At 36.9% G+C, this 21,902-nt stretch overlaps 2 protein-coding genes across 2 annotated transcripts in view; both read right to left on the reverse strand.

The window, feature by feature from the left end:
- Positions 1 to 21,902, reverse strand: part of CWC27 (CWC27 spliceosome associated cyclophilin) — a 192,489-nt gene that overhangs the window by 52,406 nt on the left and 118,181 nt on the right. The window lies entirely within an intron of this gene.
- LOC116632386 (60S ribosomal protein L7-like) lies at positions 11,925 to 12,765 on the reverse strand. Its single transcript, XM_032404341.1, has one exon. It carries the CDS (start codon positions 12,732 to 12,734, stop codon positions 11,988 to 11,990), a length of 747 nt encoding a protein of 248 aa, XP_032260232.1. The 5' UTR covers positions 12,735 to 12,765; the 3' UTR covers positions 11,925 to 11,987.

The raw sequence follows: 21,902 nt of genomic DNA on the forward strand, positions 1-21,902 counted from the left end.
TAGGCGTTTAGCTTATTAAAAATGATGTTTACGTAAAGATCTTGTACATATGCTTAATTATTAGCCATTTTGTCAATGAAAACCAGAAAACACAAGCTCTTATCCAAATGAGTAAAATACTATCAGGCAGATGCGGATACATACCTGAACAGGTGTCACTATCAACACTAAGGTAGCTAACTTAGAGTAAACGTCAAGCAAGGCACAGGTGTGCAGGCTAACATGGAAGCAGTAAGGATGCTGTTAGCTTGCTTATTGGTGCTTGAATTGTGTGCATGCACACTACCCCCTCTCGTCCTTTCTGTTACCAACAGCTTTATCTGATGGAACAGTGTTGACAGAACTTGAACTGGTGCCAGGCCTACTGATGAGGAACAAGGTGGAACAGTTGCTGGCTAGAGGGAATGTTTCCTTTTTAGGAAGTAGCAGTAAGATGATATATAGAAACATGGTTGGAATGGAACTATCACAAGTTGCCGATAAAAGAAATGTTTTTAGTTTTTAGAAAACAAAGGATCAAAGAAACTAAAACAAGTGGCTGATGTAGAAAAGAAGATACTCAAACAATGAGATGAAAAATATAAATCTAAAGGAAATACTAAGTGGCCACATAGCTATGCATACTAGCAACCAAACTGAGTTCTACTTGATGCAAGCTTATGCTTGGTCCTTTTACATCAGCAGATTAAGCAGGAGAGTAATAGTAAAGACAAGAACGGTAGTCCTAGTCAGCTGAGAGACCTGACTTCTCACCATGCTAACCAAAAACCATAGACAACCTGTGATGTCCATATAAAAATCAGATAGAAAAGAAATTGCTTATCTGATTGCGGGAAAGAAGTAAAACTCAAGACAGGTAACTTTTATAACTGTAAAAGCTAGTAAGGGCAAATGGAAATACTAGTTTCATTAATAAACACCTTTCTTAAACTTTGCATAGACGTATTGTCAAGTCCCAGACCAATATAGCCCAAGTGCTTGCTTCTGCTCCATCCTCTAACCTCATGTCAGAACCTAAGGGGAGCCACTGTTTCTTCTTCACTGAATAGGGAACTTGAATGTCCTTCACTCCATTCTCCACAAGTTTTGTGAACCTGAACATCTGTTTATCCACAATGTAATGATAAATAATAACCTTGACATTCACCAAAAGGAACCACAAAATCCGGAAGTGTATTTTGAAATGTCAAAGAGGGAATAAATCACATTCAGGATAGTTTTAGGTGTTAGATATTTCATTATATGCATTTACTATATACATTATATAATGTGTACACATTTATAGTCTATGTATATAGACATAGCTAGTATATTAGTATCTCAGCATATTTAAATACCTTAAATAACTCGTTTTAGGTAAACGAGTGTACAAGTATCTTTTTCTCTACCACCTAACGAAATAGATGACAATCATGCCTGCTCATGTTACTTGACTGATTAAAAATAACAATTTTATTTAGCATTTGGAATATTTTGATTGTGGTTCTGGCTTGAATGCTGCTAGGAGAGAGAATTTTCAGTAAAGAGGAGAGGGGAATGATGTGGGAAAAATCTGGAGGAATCTGATAGGAAAGCAACATATTCTGATAATCTATTTTGTTAAAAAGTACATGATGGTAGTAAATAATATATCAGTAGCTGATTTATCTACTACAAAAGTACTTTAATCCAAGATACAGGAATTAAATATGCAGTGTTTGGGGTTTTTTTTTTTTTTTTCATTTTAAGATGACAGGCAAAAAAAAAAAAGGCAGATTCATAATCACTTTTATGGAGGTAAAGGCTCTCTTGACTCACATGAAAGATTATACAGTATTCCACAAAATGTTGTACTAGCTATTGACTGGGAAGAGGATTGCAGTTGCTATCAGGCAATTTAGGTCCTAACAGCTGTGTTGGTGTTCTTGGGGAAAAATTAATTATCTGAGCCACAATTTTTTTGTGCAAAATACTACCTGTCCTACTTTTCTCATGGGTTCTTGTAAGAGACAAATGAGGGCAGGGGGAAAAAATAAAAAGGTATAAAGTTACTTACAAGCATGGACTTGTGTTAAAGACACAGTTGACTGCCCAAGTAATAATTCTTCTACCTTCTTTTTTTTGCTAACAAAATCCAGAACGTTCAGTATCAGGGGACAAATCATGACTGAAGCCATTTAGTTCATCTTTCATCTTTGATTTCACTCATTCCTTTTCCAATATTTTTTTGAATGCCCACTACATGCCAAATATTTCTTAGAGAAAACAGACAAAAATTCCAGTGGGGAAGACAGAAAACAGTAAATAAGTAAAACACACAATGTATCAGAAGGTGATAATATAATACAGAGAATAATGAAGTAAGGAAGCGCAGTTTAGGGAGTGCCCAGCAGAAGTGGTCAGAGAAGGCTTCACTGAGAAAAAGACCTGAGAGGTAAGGGAATGAGTCATGTGGATTATCAGGAGGAATTGCAGTCCGGACAGGGTAACAGCATGCACAATGGCCCTGAGGCAGGGAGCATGCCAAACGTACTCAGAGCAAAGAGGCTGCTCTGCCTAGAACAGAGTGAAGGAGAGAGAAGTAAAAGGAGATGAAACCAGAGGTAAAAAGGAGGTGGGGCATAGATTATGCAAACCCTTGCAGACAAACATAGGGGCTTTAGCTTTTAAGAAACCCACTGGTGAGTTAAAGAAAGAAGTGTGACAAGATCTGACTTAGATTTTTGAAGGACTATCCTGGCTACTATATTGAGAATAGACTTTCAGAGGTCTAGAAACAGAAACCAGTTACTAGACAACTGCACTAATCTAGGTGAGAAATGGTTGTGGCTCCCACCAGCGTGGTAACAGAAGTGGCTAGGTTATATATCCTAGATTTGTTGATCAGTTGGATGAGTGGTATAAAAGAAAGAGAGGAGTCAAGGGTGACTCAAAGATTAACTGAGATAGGGAAGATTTCAGGAGGAACAGGTTTGGAAGATAAGATCAGTAGTTCAATTTGGGACATGTTAGGTTTAAGATGTCTATTAAACACTTTGGAATTTATAAGCATATAGATGATATTTAAATCCATAAGGTTAAAAGACACCAGTAAAGAAGTAAGTATAGTATAAGAAGAAATAAGAGGTCAAGTAAAAGGGTGATTCAGAGAGGAGGGAGTGATCAACAGTGCAGGTGAGTTGGTAGTTGTGGTGAAAGAAGTTTTCCTCTGCTTACTTATAGTTGAGAAATCCCACTCCGCTTTGCCATTGATTGGTCCAGGTCACATGTTCACTCTCAGTAGATCCACTTTTGGCCAGTGATATGCAAAGGGAAGTCTGGTGGGGGTTCTGGGAAAGATTTTCTTTCCCAGTAAGAGAAGGGTCCAGAAAGAGAAAGGTTCTTGCATCTACCTTTCCTTCTGCTATGGATGCTGTTCTATGAAGACACTATGCTTCGTGCTGCTACAGACATCTTGTGACAGTGAGGGGAAATCTATAATGTGTGTGTCAATAACTTTGCAAATATGGGTAGAATATAAGGTCCAGTAAGGCAGAGGCCTTTTTTTTTCAACTTGAGGTATAATTAATAAAATTTTAAGACATTTAAAGTTTACACTGCAATGATTTGATATGCATATACATTGCAAAGGATTCCAGAGGCCTTTATTTTGTTAACTGGTGATTCCAAAGTATCAAAAATGTACCTGGCACATAGTATACACTCAATAAGTATTTGTTAAATAAATGAACTATGATCAAGATGGATGTTTTTCAGAAATTCATGGTATATTGGGGCACCCGGGTGGCTCAGTCGTTAAGCGTCTGCCTTCGGCTTGGGTCATGATCCCAGGCTCCTGGGATCGAGCCCCACGTCGGGCTCCCTGCTCGGCAGGGAGCCTACTTCTCCCTCTCCCACTCCCTCTGCTTGTGTTCCCTCTCTCGCTGTGTCTCTGTCAAATAAATAAAATCTTTAAAAAAAAAAAAAAGAAATTCATGGTATATTGATGTACACCAGCAAATAAAGAGATAATTATACTCCTATGCTCTAAGTGGTAAGATGGGGTAAGTACAGGGTGCTAAGAAGTAGAAGCAGGTTTAGCTGACTTTGACTCGAAATGCAGTGAACTTCCCAGATTGTGAAAATCAGCTTGCTACTGTTTGAATGCTCATTATAAAATGTTTTGTCCTGGATCAGTATTTTCTGATAATTTCTTGAATTCCTTTATAAAAATAAATATATTTCATATAATCCTTATACCTCTCCTTAGTGAGACACGAATAGGGCCATGATCTAGGGTAACATTTGTTTTATTCATTAACTTCATTTTTCCCCCCTTGTCTCCATCTTTTTTTGACCTAGGAGTACAATCATACTGATGAAATATTTTACCACAGCTATCACCAGTTTTTATTGAAAAGCATACAGGATGCCCTGTTTTAGACATTTAAGAGTTTCGATGTCTGCTTTTTTCTTTAGAAGAGTTATATTTCTATGTTCCATGCCAGCATTCTCTTTCCCTCTTTCATTTTAGCAGATACCATTATCTTTTTCTTCTGGAATCATTTTTGTATACATGAGTACAATGAGCTCCTTCACCATATGACAGAAAATAAAGTACTTACGATTTTATTATAGGAGCACACATGTGGCATTATATGCAAAGGAATAAAATGAAAGCTGAAGTGTCCACAAGATGGACTAAAACCATATTTATGCTGCTGAAGGCAAGAAAAATTATTTAGTCTACAGTAACAAGTAAGTAGCAGCAAAACAAATATTTGGTTGACTGGAAAGCCAATGTTTTCATTACTTGTTATAAGCATAAAAGCTAAAAACAGTCTGACCAAGCACATTCTGACAGCAAATAACACATGTATTCATCAATCTTGTGGTGTATATAAAACTGTGACTCTTAAATAACTTAAGAGTCTTAACTTTGCCTTAAATATAATATATATACATATATTAATTTATATATAATTTACGTACAATATATAATATGCTTTTATAATATATAACTATATCGTTTATTTATTTTAAAAAGATCTGCTGCAAATTTTTTTCTTTACTAGTATAATATATAACACCTCCTGCCCTTAAAAATGCTTTAATCTAACAGAACTAGAACAAATAATTATAAAATTTGTATGGAACCCCAAAAGACCCTGAATAGCTAAAGCGATCCTGAAAAAGAAGAACAAAACTGGAGGTATCACAATCCCAGATTTCAAGATATACTACAAAGCTGAAGTATCAAAACAGTATGGTTGAGACACATAGATCAATGGAACAGGATAGAAAGCCCCAAATAAGCCCATGATTATATGGCCAATTAATCTTTGACAAAGGAAGCAAGAATATGCAATGGGAAAAAGACAGTCTTTTCATCAAGTGGTATTGGGAAAACTAGACAGCTACATGCAAAAGAATGAAACTGGACCACTTTCTTACGCACACAAAAAAATCAACTCCAAATGGATTAAAGACCTAAATGTGAGACCTGAAACCATAAAAATCCTAGAAGAGAGCATAGGCAGTAATTTCTCTGACATGGATCATTGCAACATTTTTCTAGATATGTCTCCTGATGCAAGGGAAACAAAAGCAAAAGTAAATGATTGGGACTACATCAAGATAAAAAGCTTCTACAAAGCAAAGGAAACAGTCAATAAAACTAAAAATCAACCCACTGAATGGGAGAAGATATTTGCAAATGACATATCTGATAAAGGGTTAGAATCCAAAATATATAAAGAACTTGTATAACTCAACACCAAAAAAACAAATAATCCAATTAAAAAAAGGAAAGGAGATGTGAAAAGACATCCAGATGGCCAACAGACACATGAAAAGATGCTTAACATTGCTCATCATCAGGGAAATGCACATCAAAACCACAATGGGATATCACCTCACACCTGTCAGAATGGCTAAAATCAGATACACAAGAAACAAGTGTTGGTGACGATGTGGAGAAAAAGGAACCCTAGTGCACTGTTTGTGGGAATGCAAACTGGTACAGCCATTATGGAAAACAGTATAGAGGTTCCTCAAAAAATTAACAATAGAACTACCCTATGATCCAGTAATTCCACTACTGGGTATTTACCCAAATAATATGAAAATACTATTTTTTAAAGATTTTATTTATTTATTAGAGAGAGAGAGAGAGAGAGAGAAAGAGAGAGGGAGAGAGAGAGGGAGAAGCAGACTCCCCACTGAGCAGGGAGCCTGATGTGGGGCTCAATCCCAGGACCCTGAGATCATGACCTGAGCCGAAGCAGATGCTTAACCAACTAAGCTACCCAGGCGCTCCTGAAAATACTATTTCGAAAAGATACATGCACCCCTATGTTTATGGCAGCATTATTTACAATAGCCAAATTATGGAAGCAACCCAAGGATCCATCGATAGATGGATGGATGAAAAGAACTTGTGGTATACATACACAATGGAATATTACTCAGCCACAAAAAAGAATGAAATCTTGCCATTTGCAAAAACATGGATTGATCTAGAGGGTATATAATACTAAGTGAAATAAATCAGTCAGAGAAAGACCGATTTCATATGATTTCACTTTTATGTGGAATTTAAGAAACAAAACGAATGAAGATAAAAAGAGACAAACCAAAAAGCACTCTTAACTTTAGAGAACAAACTGGTGGTTACTAGACAGGAGGTGGGTGGGGCAGGTTAGGTGAAACAGGTGAAGGGGATTAAAAGTACACTTATCCTGAATGAGCACTGAGTAATGTATAGAATTGTTGAATCACTACGTTGTACACCTGAAATATAACACTGTATATTAACTATACTGGAATTAAAACAACAAGAACAATAACAACAAGTGCTTTAATCTAGTATAATATACTCACCATGCTATCAATAAACTATTTGTCTACACATATAAATAACTGCCTTGATAATCTGCAAAACAGTTATAATTTGCTGAATGCTTGCTATGCTAAGAAGTCTGTGGTTGGTGACATATATTATTTAATATCTTAAAACAAATTTACTTACTTATTTATTATTATTCCCATCTTACAGGTAAGGAAACTGAGCTCAGAAGTGACTTGCCCAAGATCGCCTATCCCCCAAATCATGAAGCCCTCATCTGTCTGAGGTAGGATTCTGTGAAATCATACTCCTCATAGTGCAGCAGAGGGGCTAAAATGTCTCACAAATGTAAGATTTTTGCATTTAGCAATTTAACTGATAAAAATTTTCGGCAATAAATGTGTTAAATTCTTTTTTTTTTTTTTTAGGGAGAGAGAGAGAGTGTGTGCAGGGGTGGGGTAAGGGGCAGAGGGAGAAAGAAAGAGAGAATCTTAAGCCTCGACTCGGGGCTCGATCTCACGACCCTGAGATTGTGACCTGAACCGAAATCAAGAGTCGGACACTTAACTGAGTCATCCAGGTGCCCCTACATATGTGTTAATTTTTAAATGATGTATTTGCCTGAGTAAAAAAATAGCAAAGGTACAAGGATTCTTGGTATTGGTTACAATTATGGAAGGAGAGAAAGAATAGAATGTACCGTGGTGTGGGGACTATAATTAGTCTATCAGTATTTCTCCCTGCTCTGTTGGCTGAGAAAGCCTAGAAGCAATAGGAATGAGCACACCTAGCATCCACATACTGATTTCTAAATACTATTCTCCACTAAAAGAAAACAGAGCTCCTTAGAAAAAAGGGTGATTCCAGGGCAGGGGCAAGGAAAGTATAAGTATAGAACATTTAGTTAAATCAGAAAATAAGGAAGCACTCAAATAATAATGGAAAAATATCAAAAGAACATAGGAACCAGGCTGAGGGGGCTCCCACTGGCCAAATAAAATAAAAATATTTATTTTGAGCACCAAAATAAATAATGATAAAAACAGACTATAACCCATGAAATAAGATTCCATGATATACTTAAGTAAATGGAGAAGGGAAGTTTTTTCTTTTTTTTTTTTAAGATTTTATTTATTTATTTGACAGAGAGAAAGAGAACACAAGCAGGGGAAGTGGGAGAGGGAGAAGCAGGCTTCCGGCCGAGCAGGGGGGAGCCCGATGTGGGCCTGAGCTGAAGGCAGACGCTTAACCGCTTAACAACTGAGCCACCCAGGTGCCCCGGGAAGATCTTTTTTATAATGGAATGCAAACTATAAATATAAAAGGAATGATGGAGTTAGAAAATGATCAGTGAATGCTAAAACTAATGGGTAAAAGTTTGATGAGATCTGACATATTTACACCATCTTAAAAATTTGCTTATAACTAAATTTGATACATTATCTTAGCTTGGTTTCTGGACTAGGAAAAAAAAAACTAAATAGGTCTAAAGGACATTTAAAAAACAACAACAAAATATGAATCTTGACTGTGAACTAGATAGTAGTATTATATCAATGTTAAATTTCTTGATCTTGATAATTATATTGGTTATGTAAGAGAAAGTCCTTCTTTTTAAGAAATATATGCTTAGGCATTTAGAGGAAAGATCTATCACTAAGGTGCAGTCAAATTGTTCAAGAAAAAAAATTATGTATATATACAAACATAATATGCATACATCGAGCACATGCAAATGTAACAAAATATAAACCACTGGTGAACTGAAGTAAAGATATATAAGGGTTCATTGTATTGTTCTTGTAACTTTTCTCTAACTTTGAAACTTTTTTTAAAAAAAAGTAATCATCTCTTCTGAGACTAAGGGAGACTAAGGGCAAATAAATTTTTCTAGGCTTTAAAAAAAGAGATTTAATACTATTCAATACACAGGTGACCCTTGAACAATTTGGACATTAGAGGGGCAGAGCCCCAGGGCAGTCAGAAATTTGCATGTAATTTCTGACTCCTCCAAAACTTAACTACTAAAAGCATACTGTGGACAGATAATATAAACAGTTGATTAACACATAATTTATATATCTATTATATACTATATTCTTACAATAAAGTAAGCTAAAGAAAAGAAAATGCTAAGAAAATCATAAAGAAGGAATACCTTTACACTACTGTACTGTAAAAAAATCCATGTATAAGTGGACCTGGTCAGTTCAAACTCCTGTTGCTCAAGAGTCAACATATATCCAATGAACAGCTCATTTATAAGACCTGATGCTGCGTCCTACAGATTAGCTAGAGCAGTAGTTCTGAGTGTGGTACCCATACTGGACCTGCACCAGCAGCTTTACTTGAAAACTTGATAGAAATGCAAATTATTCAGGGGCGCCTGGGTGGCTCAGTAAGTTAAGCATCTGCCTTTGGCTTGGGAGGGTCCTGGGATCGAGCCCCACTTAGGGCTCTCTGCTCAGCGGGGAGCCTGCTTCTCCCTCTGCCTGCCACTCTGCCTACATGTGCTCTCTCTATCAAATAAATAAATAAAATCTTAAAATGCAAATTATTCAGCTCCACTCCAGACCTATTTATGTTCTACTGATAGATATAGGGCTGTAATAGGGGATAAAATGATATACCACTTGAAATCAAGATTATGGAGCACAGAGGTAGATGATTTTTTTAAACTTAATTTAGGATGCAATAAGACACTACTAAAAGTTTGTGAGCCAAGGAATAATATAATAATTATATTAAGATCACTCTAGTACCAGTGTATAGAATGGGTCACTTCTAGGGAGATTCTAGAGGAAAAGACCAGTTTAAGTTTCTTGTAATAGTGCCAAGAAAGATGTATTAAGAACCTGAACTAGCCTATGGGACTAAAAGACGATAGATGAGAGATTCCACAACGGGTGAGTGCCTCAGAGTTATCACTTGGCTGAATGTGACACAGGCTCAGGGTAAGGAACCAAGCATAAGGACAAGGTAAGGGGTGAGGAAAAGACGAGAGCAATTAAAGGTTAATGAGATTTCAAGCCTGGATGGCTGATAGAACAGTTTGGATCCAGATGAATTTAAGGAAACTTCCTATAGCTGGGCCTTTTAAAGGCCAAGGATCCCAGCCTAATAATCTTATAAAAGCATGTTCTTCTAAACAGTGTCAAGTAAGGAAGCCGGTGAGTCCAGCCTTATGATTCTATAAAGCATGTTCCTGTAAACAGTGTCATGTAAGGAAGTGTTTTTCAGACTTGCAGATTTTAAAGATTTGTAAACATTCCAAACAAACTTTAATGGATGAGTTGCTTTTTAATTTTACAAATTAAGAACTTTAAAAAACACTTCTATTAGCTGTCGCGAGTATAACTTGGTAAAACCACTCTGGAAGAAATGGCAATATCTAGAGGAGCCAGAGGTGTGCGTAGTCCACAGAATATGGTCTGTGTATAGCGTATTTGCTAAGAACATACATCAGTTCAATTGGGGCTCTGACGTGTCCTACCTACAGGATTTTGGACAATTTATTTAACCACTATAACTCAGTTTCTTTATCTGTAGAATGTGGATAATAATAGTGTCTATCTATTGTTTTGAGAATTAAATAAATACATATGAGACACTTAGAACAGTTCTTGGCACACAGCATTGGTAAACATCTGCTATTACAATTACGATGATAATGACAACCCAGACCCAGCAATTCCATTTCAAGACATACTCTAAAAAAAACTCTTGTTTATATGCACAGGAGAAATGTATAAGGGTGCTTTCTGCAAAATGTTTAAAGTAGAAAATACATGGGAACAACCTCAAAGTCCATGAAGAGGAGAAAAATAAACTGGCATAAGCATTCAGTGACTATATCATTTAAAATGAATAAACATGTACTACATTTAAAAACATGGGTAAGTGTGGAAAGCATAATGTTAAGTAAAAAAAACAAGGTGTGGTCAGACACATACCATTTGATACCACTTATATAAAGTGGCATACTCAACAATATTATTACCTTAAACAGCTACATACAAACCTATGTAGTAAAAGGTTAAAAACATGCACAGGAAGGAAAACACGTTCACTTCTGGGTAGTGGATACTTTTGTGGGAGAGAGAAATGAAACTGAAGAGTATACAGTGGACTTAAACAGTATCTGTAAAGTTTATATTTAAAAAAATCTAAAATAAATACAAAAAAATATGATTTGGGTAAAAAACCAGGTTAAATCCCTGTACTTTTCTGTGTGTTTAAAATACTTCATAAGGTAAAGGCAAAAGCAAAAGAAAAAATGACAGTCCACCAATATGTTTTTTAAAATCACAACATTTTAATGTTTTTATTTTGAAATAATTTTAAACTTACAGAAAAGTTAAATGTAATATGGAGTAATATGAAAACTCATATTTTCTCTGCAAGATCACCAATTTTTAACATTTTACTGCAGGTTTTATTTTTTCTCCCTTTGCATATATATTTTTTTCAACTTGAAAATAGTTTGCCATACGTCATGGCCCTTTACTCCTTAATACTTCATTTGTAATTCATAAGAACAAAGATAATCTTTTAATGTAACTATAGCTTGGTTATCAAATCCAAAAATATAATACTGATGCAATACTTTAATATATCACCCATATTCCAATTTGGTCAAGTGCCCAATAATGTATTTTTTAGCATTATTTTTCCCTTTGTTCCAGGATCCAGTACAGGATTATGTATTGTGTTTAGTTTTGATGTCTCTTTTAGTCTCCTCAGCTTTTCTTTGAATTTTGTAACATGGACATTTTTCAAGAACACAGGGCAGTTGTTTTTCTTTTCTTTTTTTTTTTTTTAGAATTTCAGCAACAGTATTTTTATTTGTAAATCATGCACAAAGGCCTATGAAATAGGTTTTCTTAGAACAGACCCATCTTGGCTAACTCAGTGGCACAATTCAAAAGTGAAAAATTAAGATATATTCTTTGTCCAGAAGCGTCTTTAATAAACCCAAGGAATGTTTTCCACCAAGATACAAACTAGACCCTAGTTTTGCACGCAAAGGCTGATGACTTTTATCACACACCAAGATTTGCTTTAATAGTTAAGGGACAGCAGAGTCAGGCTAGCAAAAAGTCACCAAGACAACAACACATTTCCATTTGAGAGTAGTCATTTATTAACTGACCAGATTACAAAAATAATCATGGTAGATACCTTAGTTCATCCTTCTAATAAGCCTATTGATCTGGTCTTCCCTGTTATCAGCATCTCCACCTTCTACAAAATGGGTGGTCTTTTTCTTCATTCCCCCTCGTGGAGAAGATAATTTGAAGGGCCATAAAAAGTTGTTTGCTTCTTTGAAACGTTTTCCAACAGTATAGATCTCGTGAATCAGATCCTCCATGCAGATGATGCCATATTTACCAAGAGATCGGGCAATCAATGTGTTATCTGTCAGGGCAATTCGCTTCTTGTTGATTTTGCCATAACCACGCTTGTAGATCAGTTCATTCACCGACTTCAGGTCTGGGTCCCCCCATGCTATATACGGTTCCACCATCCTTAGCATGTTAACTGAAGCCTCGTTGAGCTTAACAAAGGTGCCATTGAAGATCTGGCAAAGGCGAAGAAGCTGCAACACCTTTCGAACCTTTGGGCTCACACCATAGATACCTCTGATCCTGATGACAAATGCTAATTTGGGTTCCGCAGGTACATAGAAGTTGCCAGCTTTTCTTGCCATCCTTGCCATTCGAATCTCAGTTCTGTACATCTGCCTATATTCCTTGTGGTAATGCTTAGCTTTTTCATAGATAAGCTTCCTTCTTGCCTTTCGAAGCATCTTCTGAGCAAACTTCTTCCTCAGACGCTTGATCTTCAACTCTGCGAAACTCCTTCGCTTCTTCTTAAGGGTTTCTGGCACAGCAGGAACCTTCTTTTTCTTCTCTTCTGCACCCTCCATGGTTCCAGCCGGAAAAAGAGTGGGCAGTTGTTTTTCTAAAAAACAGTTTGCGTTTGTCTGATGCTCCCTTACAATTAGATTCAGGTTATGCATTCCTAGCCAGAAGACCATAGAACACTGCCTGATTTTGTGTTCTTCTCAGGGTATCATTAGGAGATATATGTTGTCCCATGTTGCTGATGCTAATTTTTTTTTTTTAAGATTATATTTATTTATTTTGAGAGAGAGAGAGAGACAGAGCACAAGCAGGTAGAGGGGCAGAGGGAGAGGGAGAAGCAGACTCCCCGCTGAGCAGGGAGCCCGATGTGGGACTTGATCCCAGGACCCCGGGATCATGACCTGAGCCAAAGGCAGAAGTTTACCAGACTAAGCCACCCAGGTGTCCCGCTGATGTTAATTCTGATCAGGCAGTCAACTTGTTACCTGGTTTCTCTTATGTGTTTTACGTTGCACCTAATAAGCAATCAGGGAGATTTAAGATCATGCAAATATACCGCTCTTCATCAAACATTCCCTCTAGATTTAGTATCCATTGATGATTTTTGCCAAACCAGTCTTTACTATGAAAATAGTAATTTTCCAACTCTACCACACCCTTCACATTTACTGGTTGGCATCTTACTGTAAGGAGGAGACTTCCCTTCTCTTCTAAGTATTCATTCATTTGTTTATAGTATTATGAAGTCATGGATTCCTGTTTTTCCCCAATGGCTTAAATTTCATTATTGTCCTCAGTTATTACTTTTTGGATCTTTTTATTGAGATAAAATTCATATAAGATAATTCATCATTTTAATTTGTATTTTTAGTGGTTTTTAGTATAATCACAGTATTGTACAACAATCAGTATGATATTAATTCAGAACATTTCCATTGCTCCAAAAGGAAACCCCATATCTTATTAGCAGAAACACTCTTAGCAGTCAGAATTCTCACCTTCCTGCAGCCCCTGTCAACCACTAATCTTTCTGTTTCTACAGATTTGCCTATTTGGGACATTCCATATAAATGGAATCATACAACATGTAGCTTTTTGTGACTGGCTTCTTTCACTTAGCATAATATTTTCAAGGTTCATCCATGTTGCAGCATGAATCAATACTTTATCCCTTTTCTTGGCTGAATTATATTCCATTATATGGATATATCACATTTTTTTAGGTTGTTTGTCTTGTTTCCACTTGTTGGCCATTATGAATAATCCTGCTGTGAACATCTGTGTACAAGTTTTTGTTTGAACACTTTTTTTTTTTTAAAGATTTTATTTATTTATTTGGCAGAGAGAGACACAGTGAGAGAGGGAACACAAGCAGGGGGAGTGGGAGAGGGAGAAGCAGGCTCCCCACTGAGCAGGGAGCCCGATGTGGGGCTCGAGCCCAGGACCCTGGGATCATGACCTGAGCCGAAGGCAGACGCTTAACGACTGAGCCATCCAGGTGCCCTGAGCACTTGTTTTTAATTCTGTTAGGTATATACCTAGGAATGGAATTTCTACATCATATGGTAATTCATTGTTTAACTTTTTGAGAACTGTTAAACTTTTTCCAAAGTGGCTACACCCTTTTATAATCCTACCAGCAATGTATGAGGGTTCCAATTTCTCCACAACTTTGCCAACATTTGTTAGTTTGTTTGTTTCTTTAATATTATAGCTATTGTATAGAATATGTGTGTGTGCATATGTATGTGTCCTTGTATTTTATTTTTTCACATAAAAGGCAATATATATATATATATATTACACAGCATTTATATAGCATATATTGCTTTGCACTTAGTTTTCCCCCTTACTTTCAAAGAATAAAAAAAAAAAATCCTAAAAAGGCATTTTTCAGTATACCCCTAGGAAGGAAGTGGTAAATTATGACTTTTTTCTGCCTTTATTTGAAATAATCTGCTAATAATCTCCTTTCCAATGCTAGCCTTACTGGGGACTGCTAAAAGGAAAAAAAAAAACAAAAACCAAACCAAACCATTCTAACTATGGAAAAAAAGCAATATAATCATTACCTAATATCATATTGAATATCTGCTCTTTTAAATGTTTATTTGTGCTGCACAAGAGTAAAAACTGTATTTCAGAAACACAGCTGGGACCCCGATGTTGTCAGCCTGAAGAGGCAGTGGTGATGGGTGACTGCTGACTTCTGAAAGAACAATTCTGGTACACTTGTGAAGCTGGGAAGCTAGATCCCAAGAATAATTAATAGTTGTGAATGAGGAGAGGCAGGGGTTTCAGAAACCAGTTAACAGTGGAAGCAGAGTTTAGAAGGGAGCACACAGAAGAAACAAGGTTAAAACCATCTCTTTAAGGTTGGGGACTAAATGAATACATTGAGACAGAAGGAAAAAAGTCAGTGGATATGGAGAGACTTCTGCAAAAGGACAAGGAGAAGGAAAAGTTTCTGAAGACTGTGGGAAGGGGTGGGGGGCTGGGTAGTGTTGAAAAGAACTAGGGTCACTTTGTCCTGAGAGAAAAGACAGGCTGGAGAAGTGGGTGGGAAAACAGAAATTCTGTGGTGGAGAGAAGCTCATATAGATGGTCTTTCAAAAGAAGAAAGATGAGGTAATCTGCACAAGGTTGGGGCAGAGAGGCAGGGTTGGCACTGGAGATGTGAAGACTGGAAAACGCTTGGCACAGAGAAGCCATGTGGAGAACACAGTACAGAACGAACAATATAAACATGACAATCTCTGCATTGGGATTTCTTCCAGCTTTGTGAAATGATGTAACTGTTCTGAAACTCTTGCCATCCTTCTATTATTGAACTAAAAATTTTAAGCTATCCCATAAAATTACAAACAATATATCAGTTGAAGTAAGAGGTGAATTTTAAAAAATACTGCACTTGCTAAATCTGAGTTAGAAATATGCATATTTGTGATTATTATATACACATATTTTATTTACATACTATTTTAAACTAGTAATAATATCAAATATCTAAAGAATTCTATTCGCCATTATAAATACTTGACCAAATGAACTAATTTGAAGTTTAATGTTCAACAAACATTGCTATTACATAGTAAAACTCACCATTTTTTGAGAACAGTTTTTAGGAATGCCTCTTCATTTTTAGACCAAATCAAAGTTAGCTGACTGCTCAAAATATAAAATAGCAACTAATCCCAGCTCAGAGAGAGATTAAAAAGTAACAAAGTCAAAGAAGCTGAAAAGGCATTCTCTGGGATAGCTTTGGGTGGGAAGTAGTATAATATCCCTCCCTTTATTTGAAGTCTGCCCTGTAGTAATTTCCTTTCCAACACTAATCTTAAAACACAGAGATATTAAAACAAACAATCTTTCTGTCAACTTAAAACTGGCAGAACTGGCATCACCTAACATAATATTTGTATTTATTTTCTTTATTGCCAGTCCCTACCCACCCCATTCCCAACTCCCAACTGGAATGTAAGGCCATGAGAACACACACTTCATCAATTTGTTCTGTTTTATCTTCAGTGTCTTGAATAAGGCTTAGAATATAGTGACACTCAATAAATATGGATTAATGAACAGAAAATCAAATATAGAATCCTAATGCATATAAGGAAAAAGCAAGCCCAGGAAAAACAGGTTTTTATGACGTAAGTGGTATCAGCATTGTGGATTACTAGGAACTGACTATACATTTGGTTTACTAGATCTTTGCTAAATATCTAAGATATACTAGAGTCAAGAGTATAAAATTCCTTGTTAAGGTAAGGTTAGAAGCTTGTCTTAAGTAAAATAAATGGTTTAAAGTTTTATAAAGTATGTATATTTACTTAAAATTGTATTTACTTTTTTTTTTTTTAAAGATTTTATTTATTTATTCATGAGAGACAGAGAGAGAGAGAGAGAGGCAGAGGGAGAAGCAGGCTCCCAAGGAGCAGAGAGCCCGATGCGGGACTCGATCCCAGGACCCTGGGATCATGACCTGAGCCGAAGGCAGACGCTTAACCATCTGAGCCACCCAGGCGCCCAAAATCGTATTTACTTTAACGAGATAAATACTTATTGTGAACTTTCAGAATTTATGGTATAGAATGACAGATAGGATTAATATAAGGAAGAATATGGTAAGTAGCATAAGAAATTCACTGAGATATCCAAGTAAATGTGTTTTGAAATGTATCTGAGGCTTGGAGCTAGAAATGTAGACTGGGGAGTCATCTGTTAAAGGAAATCAATAACCTATCTTTTGTGGGATTTTGAACAGAGTCTAAGGGAGTTTGGAAAAGGTTTATAGGATGTGGAGTGTTTGAGATAGGACATGAAGGACAAAAATTCCATACTAAAATGGTGGAAGGTGTTCAAGTCAATGGGATTGCACAAGCAATGGGACACACACCAGAAAGAGTATGGTGTAGATCAATGATGCATGAAGGCATTTTGGGGAGAAAAAGGAATATATCTGAGGAAGTAATGGAAGAAAGGACTTAAAATCTGTAGTATTGCAGATCTCGAGGATTCTGCATGTAGTTTGCTAGAGAACAGGATGGGCATAGATCAAGGGTTTTTGCTTACTTTATCTAACTAATCCTCTCGACAATCATGTGAGGCTGGTATTACCGTTGTGGTGGACACGCTTCTCCCCGCACTCCTGAGTCCATGTGACTCTAGTGGTTCCGACCCTATCTCCGGCTTGAGAAATGGCATGTGCCTCAGGACTGGCCAGTTAGAGCCTTTAATTCCACAGCTACAGTAATTGTCTCAGGGATGGGCACGTGACAGGATCAGTGACAATGAGATGGTAGGGGATTTTTGCTGAGACTTCTGGGACAAATGGAAGCATCCTTGTCCACTGGATTAGAATCTGGGAGGATGTGAGGAGTTGCTGTTATGACTACTCAAACCCACGGAGAAAGCCTGAGTGGCACAAATGAGGGTATGTATGTGGGGGATGGGGTGAAAGCAGAAACAAGAGATGGAGATATAAAGAGAAAATCTAGGCCCACTTGACATTATTTTAGCCTCTAATAAAGCTGTGCCTGGAGTCAGTTCTACCTATAGTCCCCAAAGAAATTTTTTTAAAAAGAGTTTATTTATTTATTTGAGGGAGAGAGGGAGAGAGCGTGTGAGAGAGAGAGACAGTGAGCACCAGAGGAGGGAGCGGAAGAGGGAGAGGGAGAAGCAGGCTCCCCACTGAGCAGGGAACCCATTGTGGGGCTCGATCCCAGGACCCTGGGATCATGACCTGAGCCAAAGGCAGATGCTTAACCGACAAGCCACCCAGGCACCCCACAAATTTTTCATTATAGGCCTTTTTAACTATTTGAAACCATAAGATTCCTAACTAAAAATGTCATTCCCATTTTACAAATGAAGAACCTGCAGGACAGAGAAAGTAAGTAATTTGTCCAAGATCACATAGGTTTTAAAATAACAGACTTATAGCTCTAACTCATATCTGATGGCTCCAGGCTCATGCTGCTAACTACAGATTTTTTATTTTTTGTTTTCATACATATGTGTGTATGTGTGTCTAAGAAAGAGGGAGAGGAAAAAAAATCAGAGCTTGACTTTGATTAGTTTATTTTGGCATATAAAAATAATAATTACTACTCATTGAACATTATGCTAAGAACTTTACATAAATTTCTATAGATGCCAGTCATTACCAGCTTGTCCATACCCACTTCTAATAGAATCTTTCTTATTCACAACTGCTGTTCCCTCTCTTAGCCTCAGACGCTGGGGTCGGGGATGGCATATGAGCCAGATATGCTCACAAAGGACTATGACTTGTGTAGCTAATCAAAATATGAGATGGGCCAATCAGATTCCTTTCTTGCAAATAATGGTGAGACTGAGCCAGTTGGTGATACACAAAAGGATGAGCACATCGAGGGCTGGGGTGGTCATTTGAGACCATGTGCAACACAGAATTCTAAAGGAGAATAAAAACAGAAGACTGTGCAGAGAAAGAAGAGTACAGGGCAGAGAGAAAGGAAAGCAGAGATACAAAGGGAGAAGCAGATTACATAGCTTTGAAAGGAGAACAGCCTCAGTTTCTGATCACACTCTGTCTACTCTTTGGCTGTGGTCTTTGAGTATTCATGGGACTCCATTGTGTTTACAAGAACGCCCCCTACAGTAGCTTGAATAATTCTTGGACAATGAAACCAATAAAGTACAGACTAGAACAAAGACATCATCGTAGTGAATTATCACAGTGAATTAACCCAGTAGGTAATTATTTTCAAGATAAAGAAGCTGAGATTCAGAGAATTTAAGTAAATTTCCTGAGGGAAACAACTAGTATGAGATGAGGCTAGGATTAAAATCCAGGTCTATGTGCTCTAACTTCACAAGTATAAGACTAACTGGAATAAGGAAACGTCAGAGACAAGGAAAACAAGAAGAACTAACTTCAATATTTTAAGAAGAGGTAGTGAGAGACACACCTAGAGCAATGGATGAAGTAATGGAAATGAAAAGATAGGTACAAATGTCTGGGATGTCTATCGGGGTAGGGCTAAGGGGTGAGTGAAGAAGTAGAAGAAGCCAAAGGTTATATGAATTTTTTTTTACCTTGGCTGATCGACAGAACAGAGGTGCCATTAATAGTACTAGTGGGGAGATTAGGTCTGGGACTTGTTTTTGTGGGGAATAAAATGCACTTAATTTTGGTCATTATTAGTTTTAAGTCAACGTATTTAAAAAGGGAGTTGAACATGTGGGCCTAAAGCTCAGAAAAAGGGACTCGGGAATTATTTTAAATAAGTGACTTCAATGAAATCTTTATAAAACTAAGTAAATCATTATATATTCAGGAAAAAAAATGCAGTACTGTACAAGTACAAACCTTTAAATTCAGAGATAAAGACTATATTTAATCCTAAAAAGAGATTGTTTTAGATTTCTAATTTTACTCTGGCAGTGTTTATGGTGAGAAATTTATTGGACCCAAATGACAGAACAAAGCAACAGAATCTGGTTATTTAGTTCTATATAGTCTCAGTGTGCATGTACACACATACACAAACACACAGACATACACATGCATACACACACAGACATAACAAGCATTTGTATCTTTAAAGGATGTAATAATGTTTTAAATTGTACAGCAAAAATATATGGATATAACATAAAAAAATGACTTGTTTTATGCCTTGCATTTCTCCATGGAACTTAAAATCCTTTAACAGACATTATCTCATTGTTTTAAGAACTGTTATGAAACGATCTGACATTTATATAACACCATTCATACTCAATAATCCCAAAGGGCTTTACAAACCCTGGAAGAATGACTTTGCTCATGTTCAGTATGCAACCACTGAGGGATGGAGGTGGGATGGGTGGGTAGAGAAGTGCACAGGACTGTGGTAGATATTCTGTGGAACATAGCAGTAACATTATAAAACCATTTAAGAAAGGAAGTGAAAGACATTATTAAACAGAAAACCATAAAGAGACAAGCAGAAAAGATCCAAGGTAAGATTATATTACGTGTGTTAAATTTGAGAAAAATATTAATACCAAGTGGTCTTTTTTTCATTTTTGTATCTTACTAGAATAATATAAAGATATCTTCAAGATAAAAAAAAAAACTGAGTATCATCTGCTAAGAACTCCATTTCCTTTTTTTCTTAAGATATTTTATTTATTTATTTATTTATTTATTTATTTATTTATAAGTAATCTCTACACCTAACATGGGGCTTGAATTTATAACCCCGAGATCGAGTCACATGATCCACTGAGTAAGCCAGGCAGGCACCCCAAGAACGCCCATTTTCTATAGTGATTTTTTGTGTGGGTAATGGTCTGTTTTCCAACTGTCAACCACATTGAGGATACTAAGTTGTTACTGATATTTTGAGGCTTCTCCTCCCCTCCTTCCTTTCCTTTTTGAACTGAGACTAGGATGCTGAAAAACAAACATCCTAGTTTGTTGGATGGAAAATGGAAAAATAAAAAAGGGTTTTTTGCTTTGTTTTGTTTTGAATTTATCAGATGTATTAGGGCTCTCCAGACGGAGAGAACCAATAGGATGCGTATATATGTAGAAAGAGATCTGTTGTAAGGAATTGGCTCACAAGATTATCAAGTCTGAGAAGTCCCAAATTGACAGTTGGTAAGCTAGATATCCAGTTTGAGTCTGAAGGTCTGAGAATCAGCAGAACTGAGGGTTTAAATTCCAGTCTGAAAGCCACAGGTCTGAAACCCAAAAAGGGTGGACGTTTCAGCTTGATTCTGAAGGCAGGCAAAGACTGGTGTCCTCGCTCAAGGCAATCAGCAGGAGGAGTTCCCTATTACCTCAAGAAGGTCAGCCTTTTTATTCTATTCAAGCCTTGAACTGTTTGGATGAGGGCCATCTATACTAAGGAGGGCAATCTACTCAATCTACTGATTCAGCTGTTAATACCATCCAAAATCACCTTCACAGACACACCCAAAATAATGTTTGACCAAGTATCTGGGTACCCTGTGGCCCAGTAAAATTGATACATAAAATTAACCATCATTTCGGATAAAGAGCCTCTGTCCTTCCATGACAAAACTAACAGAATCCAGTTTTCTGAAGCATTTAAGGTCAATGTAATAATGTATTTAAAGAAGATGCTGCCAGATACCCTACTTGGACAAGGAAATATGCCAGTTAATGCCAAAAGGCTACTGCAGGACCCCAGTGTTGTCTCCTTTAGTCACATTACACATGACGGGGACTAGAGAAGATGAGTAGCACTTTGACTGAGCATATGGGTGGAAGTAGAGGGAATTCAGGGGGAGAGCTGGTTATCACAAAATACTACAAAACCAATCTCTCAGCACCAAGTCATGTGGTTATGCGGGAAAAGAGCCAGTTTTCCAGAGGAATGAGAACATAAGCTCAGAGCTACACTGGGGCTTTGACTATCTCTTTAGTCACCTCATGGTAATAAGGAGAGAACATCCTTATTAACTCTCTAAAAATACCACTTGAGGCCCTGGGTCTGAAGATCACCTTTCAACATAGTGCTCTGCGTCAGTACAAATCTGCTACTATCACCACTGCCACTACCACTGTTGCTACCAAAGTTACCATATATTTTAGCTACTGTACACTTTAAAGCTTACAGTAAACAAATGAATATACCCTTTTCACAAATGAGGAAACTGAGGCTAGAAGAGGCCAAGTGCTATAGATATGTTTTTGTTTGCCTAGTGTGTTTTTGACCCCTTCTTCTAAC

The sequence above is a fragment of the Phoca vitulina genome, unplaced genomic scaffold (assembly GCF_004348235.1).
Source record: "Phoca vitulina isolate PV1807 unplaced genomic scaffold, GSC_HSeal_1.0 scaffold6, whole genome shotgun sequence".
In the NCBI taxonomy this organism is placed as follows: Eukaryota; Metazoa; Chordata; class Mammalia; order Carnivora; family Phocidae; genus Phoca; species Phoca vitulina.